The 21,042-nt window shown below is 37.4% G+C and overlaps 3 protein-coding genes across 3 annotated transcripts; 1 reads left to right on the forward strand and 2 right to left on the reverse strand.

Moving 5' to 3' along the window:
* Window positions 1–20: 20 nt before the first annotated feature.
* LOC135165296 (chromatin modification-related protein MEAF6) lies at window positions 21–2,770 on the reverse strand. The gene is made up of 4 exons (XM_064126446.1): window positions 2,564–2,770; window positions 2,023–2,226; window positions 1,820–1,856; window positions 21–1,012 (listed from the first exon to the last, which is right to left on the reverse strand). The coding sequence occupies exons 1-4, from the start codon at window positions 2,633–2,635 to the stop codon at window positions 687–689; spliced, it is 639 nt and encodes a 212-aa protein (XP_063982516.1). The 5' UTR covers window positions 2,636–2,770; the 3' UTR covers window positions 21–686.
* A 244-nt stretch (window positions 2,771–3,014) lies between these two features.
* On the forward strand, window positions 3,015–15,352 carry LOC135165401 (dynein axonemal heavy chain 7-like). Its single transcript, XM_064126665.1, has one exon. The coding sequence runs from the start codon at window positions 3,356–3,358 to the stop codon at window positions 15,350–15,352; it is 11,997 nt and encodes a 3,998-aa protein (XP_063982735.1). The 5' UTR covers window positions 3,015–3,355.
* Window positions 15,353–15,365: 13 nt separating this feature from the next.
* On the reverse strand, window positions 15,366–20,736 carry Sgl (sugarless). The gene is made up of 5 exons (XM_064126458.1): window positions 20,595–20,736; window positions 18,656–19,133; window positions 17,550–18,194; window positions 16,096–16,239; window positions 15,366–15,891 (listed from the first exon to the last, which is right to left on the reverse strand). The coding sequence occupies exons 2-5, from the start codon at window positions 19,112–19,114 to the stop codon at window positions 15,715–15,717; spliced, it is 1,425 nt and encodes a 474-aa protein (XP_063982528.1). The 5' UTR covers window positions 19,115–19,133; window positions 20,595–20,736; the 3' UTR covers window positions 15,366–15,714.
* Between the last annotated feature and the right edge of the window lie 306 nt (window positions 20,737–21,042).

Consider the following 21,042-nt stretch of genomic DNA (forward strand, 5'->3'; position numbering starts at 1 on the left):
TGAAACATTCACTGAAAAAGTTATTATGAAAAGAATGGATTTATTAAATTCACGATTGAGTAATGAACATTTGATAGTTATTTACAAGTTATTAGATACGTTAATTTCCTAGTGATAACGACATTGTAAATGTTAATCCCGTGAATTTCACAGTCAAGTGAACATTGTTGTTTCACTTGGCTCTGAAAACAAAAAAAAATGACAGATCAACTCTTGAATGAAAACATCGTTATAGATGTGTAATTATCCTGAATGAATTTATCTCAGTCACTAATTCTCGAGTTCAAATGTTCATGCACATTGAAATAGTAAGAAACCTATAAAAGTCCTTACATTAACGCTTCGTTCGCCCAAATTTTACGATAAAAATCCTAGTAAATACACGTTTATCCACTGAAATAATACTATCATCGTCGTAAAAAGGAGAAAAAAAAGATCTTACCGTTGAATTTTTCCATGATTTTGATTATCATTTAACAGATAAATTGAAGGGAAATTTTAATTGTCATGCCTATTATTTTACAATTATCTCAAAAAGTTATGTCTCTGATATTACGTGGAAATTTGACTCGTCATTCATTTCCATAATTAATTTAGAGTGTCTTCGTTTACGTACAAGAATCCTTGAGAAAAATGCGCACAATCGAAAGAACAAATTGATAAAAAAAATTTCAGTTGATTTTCTTCTACCTATTTCGAGCTCTCTTGTTGCTACTTTTTTTAGCACTATTAGACGATCTATTTTTATTAGATTCTTTACTGTTTCCATGACCATCTTTAGCTGGTGTTGATACATGCTCAATCCCCCCATTGGACATTGGGCCATTTGTCAGTGGTGTTGATTCACTTATACTTCCATTATTTTGAGAATAACTGGATTGTATTGACGTGTGATTCTTTCCACTCGAGTCTTTGCTATTTCCTGATGTCACAACATTTGAATTTGTATAGTTGCAATTATCCTCACTTCCGCTGTTGCCCATCTGTGACTCCGATTCACTGTATCGTTCAACTAGAAATTGGGGGGTTCAACGATTAAGATTTTATTAATTACGAAAGGATGGAACAAAATGAAGGGAGAAGACTTGAAGATTATTTTTCTGAGTGAAAAAAATCCTATAGGAAAAATTTCAGCAGACATTTTCATCAGAATTTACTGATTAATGAGAGGGTTGCAGTTGTTGCATTAGAGGATTAATTACAAAATTATTAATGATAGACAAATTAGCGAATGATTAATCAAGAATTGATAATTTATAGAAGAGAGGATTAACTGAATCACATGAATTGTTGGATTGCAATGATTTCTCTAATAAAAAAAATGATTTGTTTTGTAAGTCTAGAATTCAGTGAAGAGTGTAAACCTACAGCCAAAATTGAAAACAAAAATTATTAAAAAATTACTAACAATAAAAAGCAGTGAACAGTGAAAGACATACCACCAGAGATACCATAAAACGTGAATAACCATTGACAAGAGAAATTAAACATCTGTGCGATCGTTTTTATCTTTAATTTTGAAAAATATACTACATCCAGAATTTATCGAAAGAAAATAAATTCAAATTTACTTACATAACGTAGGATAAACTATAATAAGCATGCATAACGAACCAAAAAGTCTACAAAAGTGTTCACGATGTAACTCAACAATAATATATCATGAATAATTCACTACGTGAACCATCAAACAAGAGATAAAAGATTATCTCGCGAAAGTGAAATTGAAAACTGAATTTCAGTGTAAAGATCATAAAATAGAGGTAGTTCTGCTCAGAACAGAATTGATTGGATTTTCAATATCCATTGAGGTCCTTACTTTTTTCCTGGGGATTTTCCACAAGACCGCTGACAGCCTGCAATTAAAAATTTTAGAATATCACGCAGAATCTGAAGAATGAATGTACAATTGATTGTTAACAATCATAAAAATAGAATAGAAAAGTTTCTGATTGTTGTGTAGATTTTGATGAAAAACATTTATGAACGAATAAATAAATTATTAATTAATAGTCAACTCACAGCCATAGACGTAATGGAAGATTTTGAAAATAATCTCTCAGCCTCCTTAAATTTTCTATTTCTCTTGTCAGCTTTACTATTTGTGTTTTTATTACTCGCTAAATATCTGTCCCATCCTCGAATGATATTTCCATACAACTGAGTATCCTCCAGATAACTTCCTTCGAATGCATAAATTTGGCGCTCCAAATTCGCCAACGTGTCCTGAAATCCGACAAACCAATTGAGAAATTAATTTATCAATTTCTTTTTGTCATCATTCTTTCAAAAAATCTACTCCATTGAGAGAATTCAGCGAATGAATTTTTGGCAGTGAAATTGGCGCATTTCTAACCTAAAAATCCCTGAGAAATCCAACTAAAGAAACTTTCAGTGTTTTTATAGCGTTGTTGGCCATATTGATGGATCAATGGAAGTCGAAAATAAATTTTTGAAATAGTAAACCATTTTTTAAGCAATGAAATAATGATATTTTTCATTTTGATGTGAAAGGCATCTGTCAATCTGAATAATCTCGAGGCTATGAAAATTTACAACTCACAGCAATCTCCGCCTTCCTCTTAACCAATTCAGCGAGCTCTGCTCGCAAATCAACCGAGGATTTAGTCGACATGCTTGTGATACCTCGATCCACTCAATAAAATAGATAAAACTTCCCTTGAAAATGAAATTACTGAAAACAATGTTGTGTCTAAAATGTGAGTTCTCAGCTGTTTACCAGACACACGGTATTATTTCCGGTGCTCTTTATTTCCAAATGCTATACTGCAGCGCTACTATTTCCATTATCGACTGAACGTACATGTGGATGTGTGGGAGTTTCATTTATACCGACTGTCGAATGCTTGGGAATTTGCGAATGTCGAGAAATATTTACAATGAGTGGTTTGTTCACTGGATCAATACCCGTAATTGTTGCCAAATAAGGGAATTGTTACAATAATACTAATAATGATGATAAAACCGATGTTATTTTTATTATTTGTGGGAAAAAATACTGATATATTTCTAGAATTTTTGTTCATCGATCACTAATTCATTGAATGCATTGAAATCATATTGCGACAAGCAATTTAATTTTACTAGATATCTCCTCTGGCTTCTATCGACCAAACATGAATTGTCAAGGTTTTGACATCCAACCAGTCCCACCTCTATTGAACGTTTCAGTCTTGATGACAATTCTACAAGTGCAGTTTAACGCAATCGATAATCACACCAATATTTACGCAAGTATTTGACAAAACCACGGTATAATTAATTTCGCGATTGGAAACGAAGAAAACACCTGGACAAATTCAGGCATTAATCGTTGTCTTGATGAATTCCCGACATGGGAGAAGAAGAAGAATTATACAACTTAATTCACAAGAAGACCAAATTTCCCTGTCTGCAGCCAATCTTGTCTCTACCCTTAATCAATTCTGACCAAATTCGCCCAAAATGGCACTATAAACGTCTAAAATTATACCGAAATGTCAACCCAAAAATACGGTCTACGTTGGGTTTTATCGAGGATCAACAATCGTCAGAGATCTTCAAGCCGAAGCTCCCAAAGTCCTTCTACATAATAAAATTGAAGGAATGGGCGGAAGAGATCCCCATAAGTGGGCTAATGCCCTCCTGGGAGTCCAATATCATCAATCTCATCCCGAGGTATTTGAAATTGAAATATCCACGATGTCTGGAGGCCCTCCTTCAAGAAATAAAGCTGATGTACGTCGAGGAGATGCAGGAGTTCGCTGTCTCGTCGATCGTCATCAACGATAAAGAGGACGACATCGAAGAAGTTGAAGAAGAAGAAACGATAACGATCTCAATGGAGAAGCCCCTGGTCACCCAGAACAATAAACTCTTTATGAAGAATCAGAAGCATTTCAGGGCTAATTACTTTTTGTCGCAAAGTCTTATGAAACAAATCATCGCGACAGCAAGACAAAAACTGACATCAGAAATCGTGGACTTCTCCAATTATCGGGCCATGGGGCTCCTCAGCCTTTCGGACTTTCAGTATATGATATCGAAAAGTATCAGGAACAGTAGATCGATTATAAAGCACGAGTACTATAAAGAGATTATGAAGAGAGTTCTCTCTAAGAGACACCTGAGGAGGATTACGAAGGAAGAAGAATCTAGATTCATGCGATGTGCAACGAATCTCTTCGTCCAGCAAATCCTTCAAAACATGATGGAGACCATAACGAAGATGTTGGACATCATCAAAGACGTGAAACGATGCCCTCAATTGAGTTTCGAACTTATAATCACTGATGGCCTTGAGAACCTTGACAACTTCGAGAGAAATATATCTCTGAGCCCCTCCATCGAGACGGTTTGTGGCGCCTATCATCAGGTGATCAACGATATCTCCAACATCGTCAGAAACGATCTGCTGTGCTTTAAATATGAAGACGGTGATGAGAATCACATCCGGGTGAATCTTCCTGAATGGTTCTTGAAAGAATCCCATGAGAAGCTCTCTGAAATCTTAGCTGACTTATTCCAACCATTGAAGGACCATTTCTCCGAAATTGTTGAAGAGTTCACATACGTCTGCACCTCTGTAACCAGAGATTTTATAATCGATCTGCTCTCGAATACAAGAGACTTTAATCTGTACTGTGATCACGTCAAAAATTTCAATACTTACTTATCGAAGGGCAGCGAGATGGTTTTATATTTGTACTACGACGTTGGAAGACTCAGTCAAATAAATGCAAAAGATAATCTTCATCGAAACATCTCCGGATTAATCAAGCTCCTCATGGACAAGATGGTGGACTATCACTGGCACTATAACAGATCAATATTCAATGAATTCGAAAGCCTGAAAAACACAGCACTCGACATTCCGAAGAACGCGAAGGGCTTATTCGAATTAAGCGAAACGATGTCACATGCGTCAACAGTAATCGTCGAAAAGCTGGAGAAGAAGATTTCCACGTCGATGGAGATGCTGAGTGAACTCCTACAGTTGACAGATCTTTCAGAAAAACATATAGAGTTCAATAAGTTAACGATCAACTACTTGTTCACGATATCAGACGTCTTCATTCAAAGCAATATTCTCTGCGAAGCAATGAAGAGCGAATTGGAAGACGAACTCCAGCGAAAGATCAATGTCCTGAATACCGAAGTGGAGGAGATCATACCAGAATTCATTATAATGGATAACATGGACGACGCGAATCGTGTACACGAGTACATAGAGTTTCTGAAGCTCTTAGTATCAAAATTCAAAAAAGTGGATGATGAAATTAAAACGATAAACCACGAAGAGAAGTTGTTCAAGTTCCCTGAGACAGCGTTTCCTCGAGTCGACGAGATAAAAGATGTCATCCTACCATTTTACAGTCTCAACAAAATGATCTTCTTATGGAGGAGACACAACAGTGTCTGGCTAGATGGCCCCTTCGAGTATATTGACTCGGCTCAAGTCGAAAAGATTACACTTCACTATTTCGAAGAGTTCACGGAGCTCAACAAAACCATGAAGACAAAAATTAAATTAGACATGACAACTCCGAACAAGCCTTTCAAATTCTCGGGGATCATTGATGATCCCGATCCCATGCAGCAACCAGCGCCCTTGAAACTCTCCTTCCAAGTAATTCAACATGTGAAGGATTTTAAACAATACATCAGGCTGGTCAACTGCATGTGCAATCCTGCCCTGGCAGAACGCCACTGGACCGAGATGTCCATCATCTATGGATCTGATATTACCCCTAACGCTGGTACTACTCTCAGGAAGATCATTGCACTGAATCTGATGGACAATATTGAGAAGTACGAAGTAATCAGCATCTCTGCCAATAAGGAGCTCGCCTTGCAACAGCAGCTGGATGACATGATCGAGGAGTGGAATGATGTGGTGTTTGATATTGGTGAGGATGTGCAGGACAAGCGGCTTGTCTTTGTCAATCTAGAATCAGAGATTCAGGTGAGGCTGGAGGAGCATTTGGTTAAAGTTCAAGAGATGAAGGGGTCTTATTTTGTGAAGCCAATTGCCGAAGATGTTGATGGGTTCCACAGGAGTTTGATGTGCGTGCGGGATACAATCTGTACATGGAATCTTTTGCAGGATGAGATGATGATCATCAAACCTATCTTTGAATACTCGAAAAGATTGATATTGGCAAAATCTGAGGAAACCTCAATTGCGGAAGGAAGTGAAGCCGTTGAAGGTGATGAGTTTGAGGTGATTCACGATGTCTGTGAAAAAATTGAACAGTGTTTGAAGTGGGTGAGGGGTGAAATTATGCAAAATTCGACGTTTCATGGGATTGGAAGAATTGGATCTGAGAATTGGGAGAAACTGAAACAGTGCCTGATGTACATTGAAACTGCTAATGAGAAGATCTATGAGTATCTGAAAAAAATGAGACGAGTCTTCCCTAGGTTCTACTTTCTTTCCGACCGTGAAATTGTTACGATCATGTTTAGTGATGAATCGGAGAACTATAGTGTTGATAGGGTTGTGAGATTGTTGAGGAAGTGTTTCTATGGAATAAAAAACGTGAAATTGGGTTCCAGTTTGCAAATTATTGCCATTATCAGTGATTACGATCAGGAGTTTGAGTTAGCCTCAGTTATTAATCCTGGAGAGTCGAATTGGCTGATTAATACTGAAAATTCCATAATCGATTTAGTGAAGAGAAATATTGACGTTAAGATTTCTACAATTGCTGAAGACAAAGATTCCGATGATTTCATTGATAATTTTATTTCTGATATTCTTAGTGTATCTTTCGTGACTTTGAAAATATTCTGGACTTCACAAATCGAAGCGTGTCTTCGAGATTTAACTCGAAATCCCTCGAAAGAATTGAATTCCCTTTTGGGATCTCAAAATGCCTTCATCACTTCTGTGATAAACGAAATGAAAAGTGAAAATTTGAATAAAAAAATCCTCCGCAAGAATCAAAGATTGATTTTGATGAGTTTGGTTTCCGTTTTGATTCACCAACGGGACGTCATTTCTTTATTAATCATCGAAAAAGTCACGAAGATTGAGGACTTTCATTGGGCGGCACAGTTAAGGCATTATCACATCGATAAATCAATAAAAATTGAGATGATTTATGAGAATAAAAACTACGGGTTCGAATTCAACTCTATGATCGATTATCCGATGATAAATACTCCCTTGACTGATAGAATCCATCACACAATTTTTCAAGCCAGTAAGCATCATTATTTCTGCTCACTAATTGGCCCTGCCAATACTGGAAAGATAGAGACAGTGAGAAACCTGGCAATTTACGAATTGGGACTTCGGTTTCATCTGATAAATTGTACGAAGGAATTAACCTGTGAGAGAGTCTCAAATGTGATAAAAGGAATTGTCTCGGTTGGGGCTTGGGTGACCTTCAAGAATATAGATCTTGTGCCGGCTCCAATTCTGTCAGCGCTAACTCAAAAATTCAGCCAAATATTGAAGCTTTTGGCTTTAGAAAATTCGAAAAAGTCCAAATTTGAATGCCTCGATTTATTCGGAGATTTATCAAGGATCAAGTATTCGGGATTCATCACTGTGACGATGACATTGAGTCCTGGGAGGATTTCACCATTCTACATACACAAGAATATTCCAGATAACTTGAGAGCTATCTTTAGGCCAGTAACTGTTCATCATCCGGATTTTGAAAAGATTATTGAAGTGAAATTATTGTCCTCTGGCTTCAGAAAAACGCATACTATTTCTAAGAAGATAAACAAGTTTTATGAATTGTGTTCTGAGCAGTTGAATGCTGACCGAAGGTATTTGTTTGATCTCAGATCACTGATTTCGGTTGTTGGCAATTCGGTGAGACTTAAGTTTCAGTTTCCTGAAGAAGAAGATGAAGAACTTATTATCCTGAGATCTCTGATTGATATTCATTTGGGCGTCTTAAGACAAGATGATATTCCTATTTTTTTTGGTTTCGTAAAGGACGTCTTTCCAGGGGTTCATATGTTCCCTCCGGACTACAGTCATTTTCTCAGAGTCTTTGAGGAATTGTCGACTTCAGATGTCCTTCAAATTCCTGAAAGCTTCAAATTGAAACTAATTCAAGTTCTTGAAATGTTGCATATTAAACAATCGTTCATTATTGTTGGGGAAGCTCTGTCAGGAAAGACCAAATGTCTCAGTATTTTATCTAAATGTTTATCTTTGTTGCATTCAAAAGACGATAGTTTAGGGGGCGAAGTTGTCATCGAAACAATCAATCAAAAATCCATGAGATCAAAAAATTTATTTGGCTGCAATGAAATGATAAATACTAACAAGCGATGGGTGGATGGAATTTGTACTTTGGTTTTGAGGAAATTTACCGAGAATAAAAGGGAAGTCAATGAATTTTATTCGAGGAAATGGTTGATCTTTGACGGTCCAATCAATGGTCCCTGGATGGACTATTTATCTACAATTTTAGACGATCATAAAACATTATTTCTCGACTCTGGAGAAGGAATCAAAATTTCAGAGGGAATTTCTATTATTTTTGAGACAGAAGATCTAAAAGATGCGACACCAGCTATCATTTCCAGATGTGGAGTAATTCACATGGATAGTGATACGGTTGGCTGGAGATCGCAGGTGAGATCTTGGGTAATTACCCATGATTTTGATATTCAATCGAAAGACCACAAATTTATGATTAACTTCTTAAATTGGGCGTTGAAAAGTGCCCTGAACTTCATAAGCGGTCTTCCTAATTCTTTCCTCCACGTCAATGAAGTTTTTCTGGTAATTTCAGTATTGAAATTGATGAAGATATACTTACTGGATGCCCTGGAAATTAACAAAAAAGAAGGGACCTCAGCTAATTTCAACATTCACTTTCGAGTGTGGTTTCAAGCAGCTCTCATCCAATCCATAATATGGGGAATGGGCGGAATTTTATCGTCGGATGATTCCAAAAATCAATTGGATGAATTCTGCACCTCAATTTGGAACAAAAGACCAGTCGAGATCAGTCAACCTGACCTCACTCTTCCCGAAGGTTTGATTCAGGACCACAATTATGTTTTCAAAGCTACCGGTACTTGGAAATCCTGGACGGAGATCATGAAGAACTCCATAGATTTCTTCATTGATTTCAAGTTCATTCCAACCGTCAACACAACTCGACTGACGTTCATCTTCGAAAGCCATATCAGACATAAAATTCCATTTATCATCTGCGGAAATCGATCAATTGGCAAAACTACAATGATGCACTTTCTCTTGAAGAAGAAGCTCCCTAAATACACTGACATGTTCCTGACCAATATTTTCAACTTAACCTCTAGAACTTGTCCACATGAAGCCCAGAAATATTTTCTTCTGAAGATGAACAGAATCATAAAAGGAAGGTATGCACCTCCAAAAGATAAATACTCGATTAACTTTGTTGATGACTTAAACATGATAACCGAAGGAGATGATTGTGATGGAAATTCAGGATCAACTTTAGAGCTGGTCAGGCAACTAATGGACCATGGTTATTGGTTCGGTTGTAATAATAATGATGAAAAGTTTCACAAGATATTCGTGGAGAATGTGATGTTTCTCTCGGCTCTGACTCTCCAAGGCAATAATTCCAATGATGTTTCTTTACGACTCATTAGACACTTTGCTTTGTATTCAATGAGTCCACCATCCAAGGAAAACATATTCCGCATCTTCTCAACTTTATTATTGAACCATTTGAAGAAGAATCAATTCAGTGCTGACGTCAGCTCTAGTGTGAATTCTATGGTTCACGCAACGATTCAGATCTTCAATTTAATTTCGACCAACGAAGAGCTTCGTCCCATTCCTCTAACCGATTTCAAGTACCAGTTCAACCTTAGGGATATTGGAAGAGTCATCAAAGGCTGTAGCTTGATTCATCGTGAATCGGCAGAGACCAAAGTCACATTGATTCGTCTTTGGGTACACGAGTCTCTTCGCGTCTTCGGGGATAGAATCACCAATCGGGATCATCAAAAATGGTTATTCTCCACCATAAAGGAAGCTATCAACATTCATTTCAGCAAAGAATCCTTCGACTCGATGTTTGATCACCTTCCCAAGCAGAATGACAAATTGACAGCTGAGAGCTTTGAAAGCCTGATGTTCTGTAATTTCATTGATACAGGTGATCATAAGGAAGACTCAACACGGCGTCGAAGATATGAAGAGATCACCTGCAGTAAGGAGACTCTTCACAATAAATTACTTTCATACTTAAATCAGTTCAACGAGAAAGTAGAAGATTCCAAGAAGATGGACATCGTCATATTCTCCGACATGGTGACACACGTGATACGCCTTTGTAGGTGCCTCTGCACTCCCTCCGGCAACTTCCTGATGTTATCGATGAGTGGAGGCTCAACAGGGAGGCGAATCCTCACAAGATTATCCTGTTTCATTCAAAAATCTGAATTTTTCGAGCTGTCTAACGATTCAAATTGGAGAAAAGATCTGAAAAAAGCTGCTAAATTTATCTCTGGCAACGCCAATGACTGCGCTTTTTTCATTCCATGTAGATACCTCAAGCATGAACACCTGATGGACATAAACTGCCTCATATCTACCGGAGAAATTCCGAATTTGTTTCCCGCAGATGATGAGCGTCAAGAGATCATCAAATCCGCAAGACTGCCAGCTCAAAACGGCGACCGAAATCTCGAGATCGGGACTATTGAGGTAATGAACTACTTCTACGAACAGTGTCAGGAGAAGCTTCATTTCATTATATACGTGAATCTTTTCGATGAGACGAGATGTCACAGACATGCTAACTACCGATTACTGAAGTTATATCCGAATATTTTAAACTTTTGCCTCATCGATTGCTTCCAGGACTGGCCCCAAGAAGCATTTCATCAACTCAGTATGAAATTCCTCCAAGACCTCACCGTAATCAACAGCTTTACGAAAGAAAAAGTGGTCTCAGCATCTGTTGATGTCTATAACCATTTACGACTCATCAAATCCATGAATAATTATAAAACAACGCCAAGTCCATATGGCTTGATTCATATGATGAAGCTCTACTCTAAAATCATCACAACGAGACATGAAAAGATCATGGAGTCCCGTCATAAGTACCAGGTAGGTTTAGAAAAGCTTCAATACGCTGAACAAGAAGTCTCGAAAATGAAGGTAACTCTGACAGAGCTGAAACCACAACTGGAGTGGTCAGCAAGACAGACCGTAGAAACAATGAGAGAAATTGAAACGGAGAATGTAATCGTAGAGAACGCGAGGATTCAGGTGAAGAGGGACGAAGAGATCGCAAATAGAGCTGCTGAAATTGCTGCCATTTTGAAATCTGAGTGTGAAGCAGATTTAGCTGTGGCAATCCCGATCCTTGAGGACGCCATTGCCGCATTGAATACGCTTAAACCTGCTGATATTACTCTAGTTAAAGCTATGAAAAATCCTCCAGACACTGTAAAACTGGTGATGGCGGCTGTTTGCGTGATGCTAAATATAACATCCGATAGAGTCATTGATCCAGTAACCGGAAAGAAATCTATGGACTACTGGGGCCCCAGTAAACGAATTCTCGGAGAGATGAACTTCCTCCAAATATTGAAAGACTACGACAAAGATAATATTCCAGCGACTTTGATGATGGTTGTGAAGAAGACCTACATGACTGACAAGAGTTTCATGCCGCATATTGTAGCTAAAGCTTCAAGTGCCGCTGAGGGTCTTTGTAAATGGGTCAGGGCAATGGTGTCCTACGACGAAGTGGCGAAGATCGTCGCTCCTAAAAAAGAGAAATTAGCACTGGCTGAGCAAGAATGTAACGAGAGTTTGGACTTTCTCAATGAGAAACGAAAGACATTAGCTCAATTAACGAGAAAGTTGACAGCACTTAACGAAACTTTAAAAGAGACTTTAGCGAAGAAAGTTGAATTGGAAAGTGAAGCAAAGAACTGCACCGAAAAACTAGCTAAATCCGAAGGATTGATTGCCAGTCTTGATGGAGAGAAGATCAAGTGGAATAGGTCAGTGGACTCTTTGAAGAGTTCGTTGGAGACCTTGGCGGGAGATCTTTTGATTTCTTCCGGGGTAATCGCCTTTTTGTCTTCTTTCGACGAAATTCACAGACGTGAAATCATTGACAAGTGGAAAGACATCCTTCAGGAAGAAAGAATATCTGTCTCAAAGTCTTACGATTTTCTAATTAGTCTAGAATCCAAAATCGCCGTTGACTCTTGGAGATTCTCTGGGCTCTCTCAGAACGGCTTCTACGCTGAGGGCTGCGTCATCCTGAAGAATTCAACATTGTGGTGTCTTCTGGTCGACCCACAGAACCAAGCCAACAATTGGATTCGGAAGATGGAGGAGAAGAACAATCTGAGAATCTTCAAATCCTCAGAGATGAGGCTTCCCCATTATGTTGAACAGCTCAAGACTTGTATGGCAGATAATTGCCCTGTTCTATTAGAGAATTTGAATGAGAATTTTAGCCCTTCAGACCTAGATATCATCTGCCAATTGAAATCTCAGAATGATAATTTCGAGACACAGGGATTCCGATTCTATATGACGACGAGACTTCATAATCCTTCATTCAATCCTTACATCCTCAAAAAAATAAATGTCATTAACTTTCATCTGCCTGAGGATGCTCTTCACGAACAATTGCTTGATATCGTGGTTTCTCGCGAGCAACCCGAGCTTCAGGCGAAGTTCAATGACGTGATCATTCGAAGCAATGGAAATAAGCAAATACTTTACGAAGAAGAGGAGAACATTCTTGCAACGCTCTCATCGACATCGACCTCAGTGTCCATTCTGGAAGATGAGAAGGCGCTGAAGATGCTAGATACCTCCAAGAAATTATCCGTCGAAATAATCTTGAAGGAGGAAGCCACCAAAGAAGTGAAGAGAGTAATCGATGGCTTCAGAAGATGCTACAGCAGCTTCACTTTATTTTCCGCTAGCTTATACAACACCTTGACTTCGCTTGTCGCTTTGAATTTGATGTATCAGTTCTCCCTTACGTATTTCATTCAACTCTTCATGAAGTCCATCGACATTTCTCGGAGAAGCAACGTAATTGACAAACGATTGAAGTACTTGAAGCGCTCTTTCACACAGACTCTCCATTCCAGCATCAGAAATTCATTGCTAGAAGAGCATAAGATTATTTATTCATTTTTACTTTGCTTGAAGATGTTATCGAGCGACGAAAATCTTACTACAGATGAAGTTGATTGTTTCTTCGAGGATTTACGCAATATTAATTGTAAATCCGAACTTCCTGATGTAGAATCTAATGATCTTAATGGTTGCTCGACGATTTTATTTGAAAAACTGAAGAAATTGGAGGAACGCTTCCCAGTATTCGAGGGAATTGTCACAAGTCTTGAAGATGATCAGATTTCATGGAAGACATTCTCAATTCAAGGTGATCTTCCTTCTTCTTGGGCCTCAAAGCTGTCAATCTTCCAGAAGCTTCTGCTGAGTGTCAAATATCTGAAACCAGACAAACTCCTTCGAAGCCTGAACCATTTCGTCGTCTCCGTGATGACTAGCTTTGACGTATCTCCATTGCCTCCGGGCGGATTATCCCAATCATATTCAGAGTCCACCTGCCTTGTCCCCCTGATATTTATACTGCCATCGTATCTAGAACCCCTGAAGATGGTCACAGAATTTGGGAAAAAATTTGGATACACCTCGAACATCTTCACAGTGTCCTTAGGAGGTCCTGAAGACTCTAATATCCAGCCTTTGATTAAAAGCTGCCAGAGGGAAGGGGCCTGGGTTATCATTCAAAATTGTCATCTCGCAGATGCCTCAACAATGTTCTTCCTGGAGAATATTTACGAGGACAAAATGACCGGGACAGATGCTCTCCTAGGATTCAGGCTTTGGTTATCAAGTCTTCCATCAGACAATTTACCAGTGGGCGTCCTCCAGGATGGGATTAAGATCACCAGTAGTCCGCCTAGAGATTTGAAGGATTCCCTCATGATTTGTTATCAGACTGATCCGCTGAACAAAATGGAGTTCTTCTCCAGCTGTCCTGGGAAGGACAGGGTGTTTTCGATGATGATTTATGGGCTCTGCCTCTTCCACTCTATTCTCAGAGAACGTAAGAAGTTCGGGAGGCGGGGATGGAACGTTATCTACGAGTTTGCTCCTGCGGACTTCAATATTTCTGTACGACATCTTCAGAACTTAGTACAAAGGATGGATTTCCGCGGCAAAGGAAGCGATCATTTTGTGGAAGGCATCTTTCATCTTGTGGCAAGATGCAATTATGGCGGAAGAGTTATGGATTTGGAGGATGAGAGGTACCTCCGTGAAGTTTTGAAGAATTTTTGGAATGGAGAGATTGGAGTCAGACGGAACTATGTGATTAGTGGTGAAAAGGCAGGATCTGTGCGAATTCCTGATAGATGTGAGTACAAAGATTTTTTAAAACACATAGACCTCATTCAGGATTGCGATGAGGTCCTCAAAGTTTTTGGCATGGATAATGATGTGGGAGTGGGGAGAGATCTTTCTGAGGTAGACAATTTTCTTAAATCGCTTCATTTAATTAATTTGATTGATAGGGATGTTGGGAAGGAGATGAATGGAAAACTAGAAAATTCTTTAGGGAGAAATATTGAAATTATCGAGGAGGAATTTCTTGAAGTAATTGATGTGCATCTGACGGAGAAATTTCTGCTGGAATATTCAAAGCCATTGAGTCATGTTTTACTTGCCGAGGTTCATGATTTCAATTCAAAAATTAAAAAAATTCAAAATTTACAGAATAGGGGAAGTGGGAAGTTGGGAAATTTGGAGATTTTTGAAAACGTTACAGTATCAGAATTGAGAGAACAATTTATCTTCCTACAAAAGTGGATTGAGAGAGGATTTCCTGAGGATCCAATTAGATTGAGACTGATTTCATCGCCCAAAAAATTATTCTCGGCGATAAAAATCATGTTTTCGAGAGAATGTTTAATCGATATTACAGATATCTCTATCAAAACTGAAATTCTGGCATCTGAAAATTCACAAAAATTGATTAATGATGGTAAATCCATATATATTGATGGTTTGTTAATAAGTGGAGGCAGATGGAATGAAATCGAGAAAAAGTTGGAGGTGAATAACGCAAAAGAATTTTGGAATGTACTGCCGACAGTTCGTTTGACCCCAGAAAAAATAGAAAAACGTGTTGCACAAGATTTGAATGATAAATTCCAGTGTCCACTATATAAATCCATAAAGCAAAGAGACTTGATGGGTTTCTCAGGAAATTTAGAAAATTTCATAGACAAAATTCAGCTGAATTCTGATTTTTCTAGCAGTTTTTGGGTAAAACGAGGAACTTCATTATTTTGCAACATTTATTAGAATTAAATTCATGTTTGATTCTAAATCTTTGCGAATTATTTATTTATTACCATTTCAAAACGACTCTTTACGGTTTTATAAAAAACTAAAGATCCATTTTTTCGTAATTCTGTGCTATAATCTCATAAATTTGTACAAATATTCGTCAATAAAATTTTATAAATGCATCAATAAACAATAAATCGAACACAGAAAATTAAACTCTATTAATCATCAAAATTTCAGTTAAAAAAAGTCATGAACACGTAATACATAAAACTTCGATCGTGTCTTCTCATGAAACGAAATTAAAAATTCCTATGAAAAAATACTCTTTTAAAATTGATATATGATTCAAGGAATGTGTCATAAGAACAAATACTTTATGCTTGTGTCTGACTGCCCCAAACCCGTGAGACAGCGCTTCGTGAGAGTTTTTTCCCAATCGTTTGAACATTAAATCCTATTTTCTGGAGATGATCGTGATTTAGAATTTTTCTGCCGTCGAATATGTAGGCGGGCTTCGTCATTTCGGTGTAAATTCTCTTGTAGTCCAATTCCTTAAAAACAAACAGAATTTATCAATCAATTAGAATTAATGAGTTGAGGTATCGAGATTAGAAGATAACATTAGTTGAAATAGCAATTGAAAGTTGAAAAATAATTTTGGAGAAATATTTCTTGACTGTTTAATGCAGTTCAAGGATTTCTCAAATTCTTTTTCGTTGATTAGACTGCTGAACATTAGAGTTCGTTATCAGTACCGTAAATTCGTCCCACTCGGTGCACACAACGATGGCATGTGTATTTTTCGTTGCAGTGTAGGCATCGTGATAAATGTTTACGCTTTTTTTCAAGTCTGACAGTCCCAGCGATGATAGATCGTCCATTATTTGTGATTCTTCGACCTGAAATCACAATTAACACATCTTTCATTTGCATAAATGTGACGATTTATTGGGATTCTTACGAATACTTTTCTTCACGATACTTACGAAATACTGTGAACAAATTAGGCTCATCATCTCGTGTTAATTGTTTGATTATCTCAGTAATGAGTGGTTTCAGAGGAAAATGTCTATTATTTCGTAAAGAAGAACATTCCCCAGACTTTTTTTATATTTCCAACTCCAACCATTCATTATGGAGATAATTATCGAATAAATGATGTATTTTCATTCATCAGCTGCCACTTATGGAATTATATTAAGGTAACGGTTCAAAGGAGAGTTTCCAGAGATTTTAGAGTGATGGATGATCAACTCCAAAGTGTAGAGGAAATCGGAGGTTCTCCGTGGAAAAACTCGTTAAATTGTCAAGTCATTTAATAATACTATAAGGGGGGGGGGATTTCGAAACCACCAGTACTCTAAATTAATATGCTGGGAACTTCACTATAATTTTTTAGATGTAAAAATGAGAGGAAATGAGGTCTTCATTTTTTGTTGATCAGAAGAACGTTTTAGAGGGATAACATTTTCAAGTGTTCTGAGGACGTAATTTTCAATGGATTGACCCAAAATTTAGTTTACACTGCCTCAATATTTACAAAGATAAGAAAGAAAACTTCTTCAATTCTTAAAATTTTTTATCTTATTCAAATTTAATTTCGCAATCTGCCTAAAGAAAAAAATTAGAAAAATTAGTGATGTTAAACATCATTAAAACTCCTTGAAGGATTTTAACGAAAAAAATTGAATAAAAATGGTGGAGTGATGAAATTTAACGAAAAATATAGAAATTTACTCTCCAAATTAGCCATTAATTTGTTATTAATGTGTACCTATAAGATTGACGTATTATTTGTGTGTTTTTAACGCGATGTTTCAAGTGCTCTTTATCACTAAAATTTTACTGACTTTTTCTCAATGAGATTGGTGCCAGCATAATACCTAATTTGCCCTGACAAATATATCGATGTCATCCTTACTTATTTTATCTAATTAATTTATTTCGTGAGGCGACCGTTTTCAATCACGGAAAATTTCAGATTTTTTAGAATTATGTTAACCGTTTATCGAGTGAGAGAAAAATATTGTTATCAAGAATACGGTATTTTTCATCGTTTTGGAAGTATTCTTACGCTTGAAATCATTCAGCGTTGTTTCCAAGCGAAATTATAGAATCGAAAAATACAATGATTGCAATGCTTCCAATCAAAAGCAAACAGAAGGAAAATCTCAGAGTTTCCGGTGGCATTAATCATCGTGTCAATTACCTTGGGATCATAAATATGTAGAACAGCTCCCTCATCAAGAAGAGTTTTTGCCACGTGAATGGCTGGGGACTCCCTTGTGTCCCCTGTGTTCTTCTTGAAGGCAAATCCTAGCAGCGAAATGTGCTTATCAGTGACAGTATTGAACAACGACTGGATGACTTGATCGGAAAACCTGGACTTTTGGTACTCGTTCATGTCGATGACTCCCTGCCAGTATTTGCCGACTTCCGGTAAATTGAGGCACTCGCAGAGGTACACGAGATTGAGGAGATCCTTCTGGAAGCACGAGCCACCGAAACCAACAGATGCCTGAAGGAATTTCGAGCCGATTCTCGAATCAAGGCCAACAGCTCTCGCCACTTCGGACACATCGGCCCCGGTTTTTTCACAAATAGCGGATAGGGCATTTATGCTAGATATTCTCTGCGCCAAAAAGGCATTTGCAGCTAGTTTTGATAGCTCTGAGCTCCACGTATTCGTCGTCAGAATATTCTCACGTGGGATCCAGTGCTCATATACTTTGCAGAGCTCTTCTATGGCTGCCTGGCCCTGGGGGGTGTCTTCTCCGCCGATGAGAATTCTGTCTGCGTGTACTAGATCCTGGACTGCGGTACCTTCTGCCAGGAATTCAGGATTCGAGAGAATCTGGAAGAAATTGTAGGCGATGGTTCCACCATTATAGTAGTTTTCTGATAGTTATAGAGACGATTTACATGACTAAGAATTTATTGTAATCAAATGTAAAGGTGTAGAAATATTTTTACACTGAAAAAATATTTATGGACGTGACTGTTTGATTCTCAAAGTACTAAAAATCCCCTAACTAAAATTTCAATCATGTTATCATCATCGATCATTAGATACTCTAACGTGTGCCCTCGTATTTCAATGAATATATCTAAATTCAAGAGAGATGGTCAGATTTTTATGAGAACCTTTTCTACAGCCCTTGAATTACCCAATAAAAATGGCTTCACGAAATTTGCCCTATCACCCTCCAATTCGGAGATATGTATCATAAACCGGTTTAATCGTTTGCATGGGGTTCCCGTCGACTCGAACCATTTGTCGTTTAGATTTTGAAATAGCGTAAAAAAATCTTTTACCTGATAAGACACTCCATGTTTATGATTAGCTCGGAGAATATTCATGATGCTTTCAGCAGCTCTAACTGGTACAGTGCTCTTCTCCACGACAATTTTATCGCTTGTCGCAATTTCAGCAATCATCCTCGCTGCACTTTCGACATACTTGAGATCCGCGGCACGTCCCTTGCCATTTCCGAACGTTTTAGTAGGTGTATTAACCGAGATGAAGATTAGATCCGCCTCTTGAATTGCAGTCTCTATGTCCGTGGAGAAGAAGAGATTTTTTCCCCGGCATTGGGTCACTACTTCGTCCAAGCCGGGTTCATAAATTGGGAGTTTGTCAGAATTCCATTGGGCTATCCTATCTTTACTCTTATCCACAACTGTTACGCAGATGCCCGGACATTTCAGGGCTATTACACTGCAGGTTGGCCCACCTACGTAACCGGCACCGATACAGCAGATTTTTTGAATCATTTTTCGGTAATTTCAGCGGCTGAAAAGTATTCAATGGACAGATATCGTTATTTAAGGGATTTTTTTTAGAGAATAGATTAATTGTTTGTTACATTAGGGAATTTTATTACGTTGATATATTTGACCTGATTTTCCTTTAGTTCTTCGTTAATGAGCCGATGGAATTTAATCTTTCTTTCCAAATGTAGGCGTTTTCCAGTCTCATTCATAGACGCCTATTGAATTTCAATTCACTAATCATTTTCGACGTACTTGATTTTTTTCATAGTATTTTATTCATAGTATCGATAGCCTTGTTATCTTATTTACTTAATATTTCCACTTGTTTTTCATTGGTTCAATGTCACATCGCTTTCAAATTCAATGGGAATTAGTCAAAGTACGAATTGGAATCATTCATGAAGAAAAATTATAAAATATATATGGCCCTCACGATCCATCCATCAATTATGAATTAAATTACTTTTCCGAGAATATACTGAGGGTTTCAAAAGCGTCAATACGTTCATGATAATAAACTATAAATAAAACATGAAAAATTAGGTACTTGTATACATTATCATCGAGCTCTAGTCCCTGACTGATAACTTAATCTTTTATGACTAACGGCAATCAAATTCCAATCAAATGTCCGCATAATTGAGTGCTTCCTGTATTACATCTCCTCGAGCACGAGAAGTTGAGTTTTAATCCGGTTACAGATAAATTCGTGCGAATTCATTTGTTGACATTTGTGTGCATGAAGTCATTGATATTGGCGGCAAGAATCATTCAAGGAGAATTGAAATACCACAACAATTACGGCAAACCTATTGTTAGAGGTACTAGTCATAAATAAATATATTGCTTGGAAACAATAGTTCAGCATTTTTTAAATTATTGATATTCCTTCGACATTTACAGTTCACCATCAGAACAGGCATTTAAAATTTATCACATCATTAATAGAAAAGTCTAGTGGAGTTGTTAGACTCCTCTATTGGATTTCCATTAACTTTGGTCGTTTCAAATTTTCAAGTCTTTTCCATCATATTTTTTAAATTCTTGGAGAAATTATTTTCTATCCATATATTTTTCAATTGATCGAAGAATGTTTAAATTTCAATGACCGATTAAATAAATAACATTATTGCCAGTCATTAATGGTCTTTCTTTTTTTTGGGAGAATGAAAATTGATAAGCAATCAACTTTGGGATATAAAAAAATTCCTGGAAATTGTAAAAACCGTTGTGTAGTAAAAATCTCATAAATCATCCGTGGACGTAATCTATATTGACTAAAAAAATGTCTTGTAATAGATAATTGTAATATTGTTGAAAAATCACTGCATTTTCCAAAATTTCATTCATACAATCACGTTTATAACTAAAAAAACCAATTAACAAAAATTTCTTGATCTATTGTCTATACCGCACCTTAATAATCAGCATTACTTGAAAATTTCCAATTCAAAAAATGAAATAAGAAAAAATTGTTTACCTTAAAAAACAGTTTTTCAGTTCTCCAAAAGGATACCGAGCCCTCAACAATGGGATACCAAAGCGTAATAATGCACAACTGGAATCAATTCCCTTGACTTGTGGGGATCTACTCAGCCGTATAAAAATTATATGGCCGTTTATTTGTAGTTGAAGGTATTTCGATAATCGTGTTTAAATTGCAGCTGATGGAGTTGTGCTTTTTGACAGTCGGGGGGGGTGTTGCAGTACGGAAAGTCCGATTCACTGACAATTGTAGCAATCAGGCCCGGCACAGTGTCGACGACTGGGTGGGATTGAGCTTAGGCTCGTTATGTTGAAGCATCGCCAGGGCAGTCAAGCCCGATGTGAGAAAGATTCTCCTAGATGGTAAATAAAGTCCCTAGATGGTTACCAAGTCGAGTCGGGATCTTCTTCATTGACTGACGGTAAAATTGCCCCGGGAGATT

This window comes from Diachasmimorpha longicaudata, chromosome 8, assembly GCF_034640455.1.
Source record: "Diachasmimorpha longicaudata isolate KC_UGA_2023 chromosome 8, iyDiaLong2, whole genome shotgun sequence".
NCBI classification, from domain to species: domain Eukaryota; kingdom Metazoa; phylum Arthropoda; class Insecta; order Hymenoptera; family Braconidae; genus Diachasmimorpha; species Diachasmimorpha longicaudata.

What these genes read in the sequence shown, in the direction of transcription:
- LOC135165296 (XM_064126446.1), bottom strand. Translation starts at nt 2,635, where the DNA reads ATGTCGACTAAATCCTCGGTTGATTTGCGAGCAGAGCTCGCTGAATTG. An exon ending in CTTCCATTACGTCTATGGCT is followed by an intron (nt 1,857 to 2,022) that starts GTGAGTTGACTA and finishes TTTTAATTGCAG; the next exon opens with GCTGTCAGCGGTCTTGTGGA. An exon ending in GGAAAATCCCCAGGAAAAAA is followed by an intron (nt 1,013 to 1,819) that starts GTAAGGACCTCA and finishes CCCAATTTCTAG; the next exon opens with TTGAACGATACAGTGAATCG.
- LOC135165401 (XM_064126665.1), top strand. Translation starts at nt 3,356, where the DNA reads ATGGGAGAAGAAGAAGAATTATACAACTTAATTCACAAGAAGACCAAA.
- Sgl (XM_064126458.1), bottom strand. Translation starts at nt 19,114, where the DNA reads ATGATTCAAAAAATCTGCTGTATCGGTGCCGGTTACGTAGGTGGGCCA. An exon ending in TACATATTTATGATCCCAAG is followed by an intron (nt 16,240 to 17,549) that starts GTAATTGACACG and finishes TTGTGATTTCAG; the next exon opens with GTCGAAGAATCACAAATAAT. An exon ending in CCGAGTGGGACGAATTTACG is followed by an intron (nt 15,892 to 16,095) that starts GTACTGATAACG and finishes TTTGTTTTTAAG; the next exon opens with GAATTGGACTACAAGAGAAT.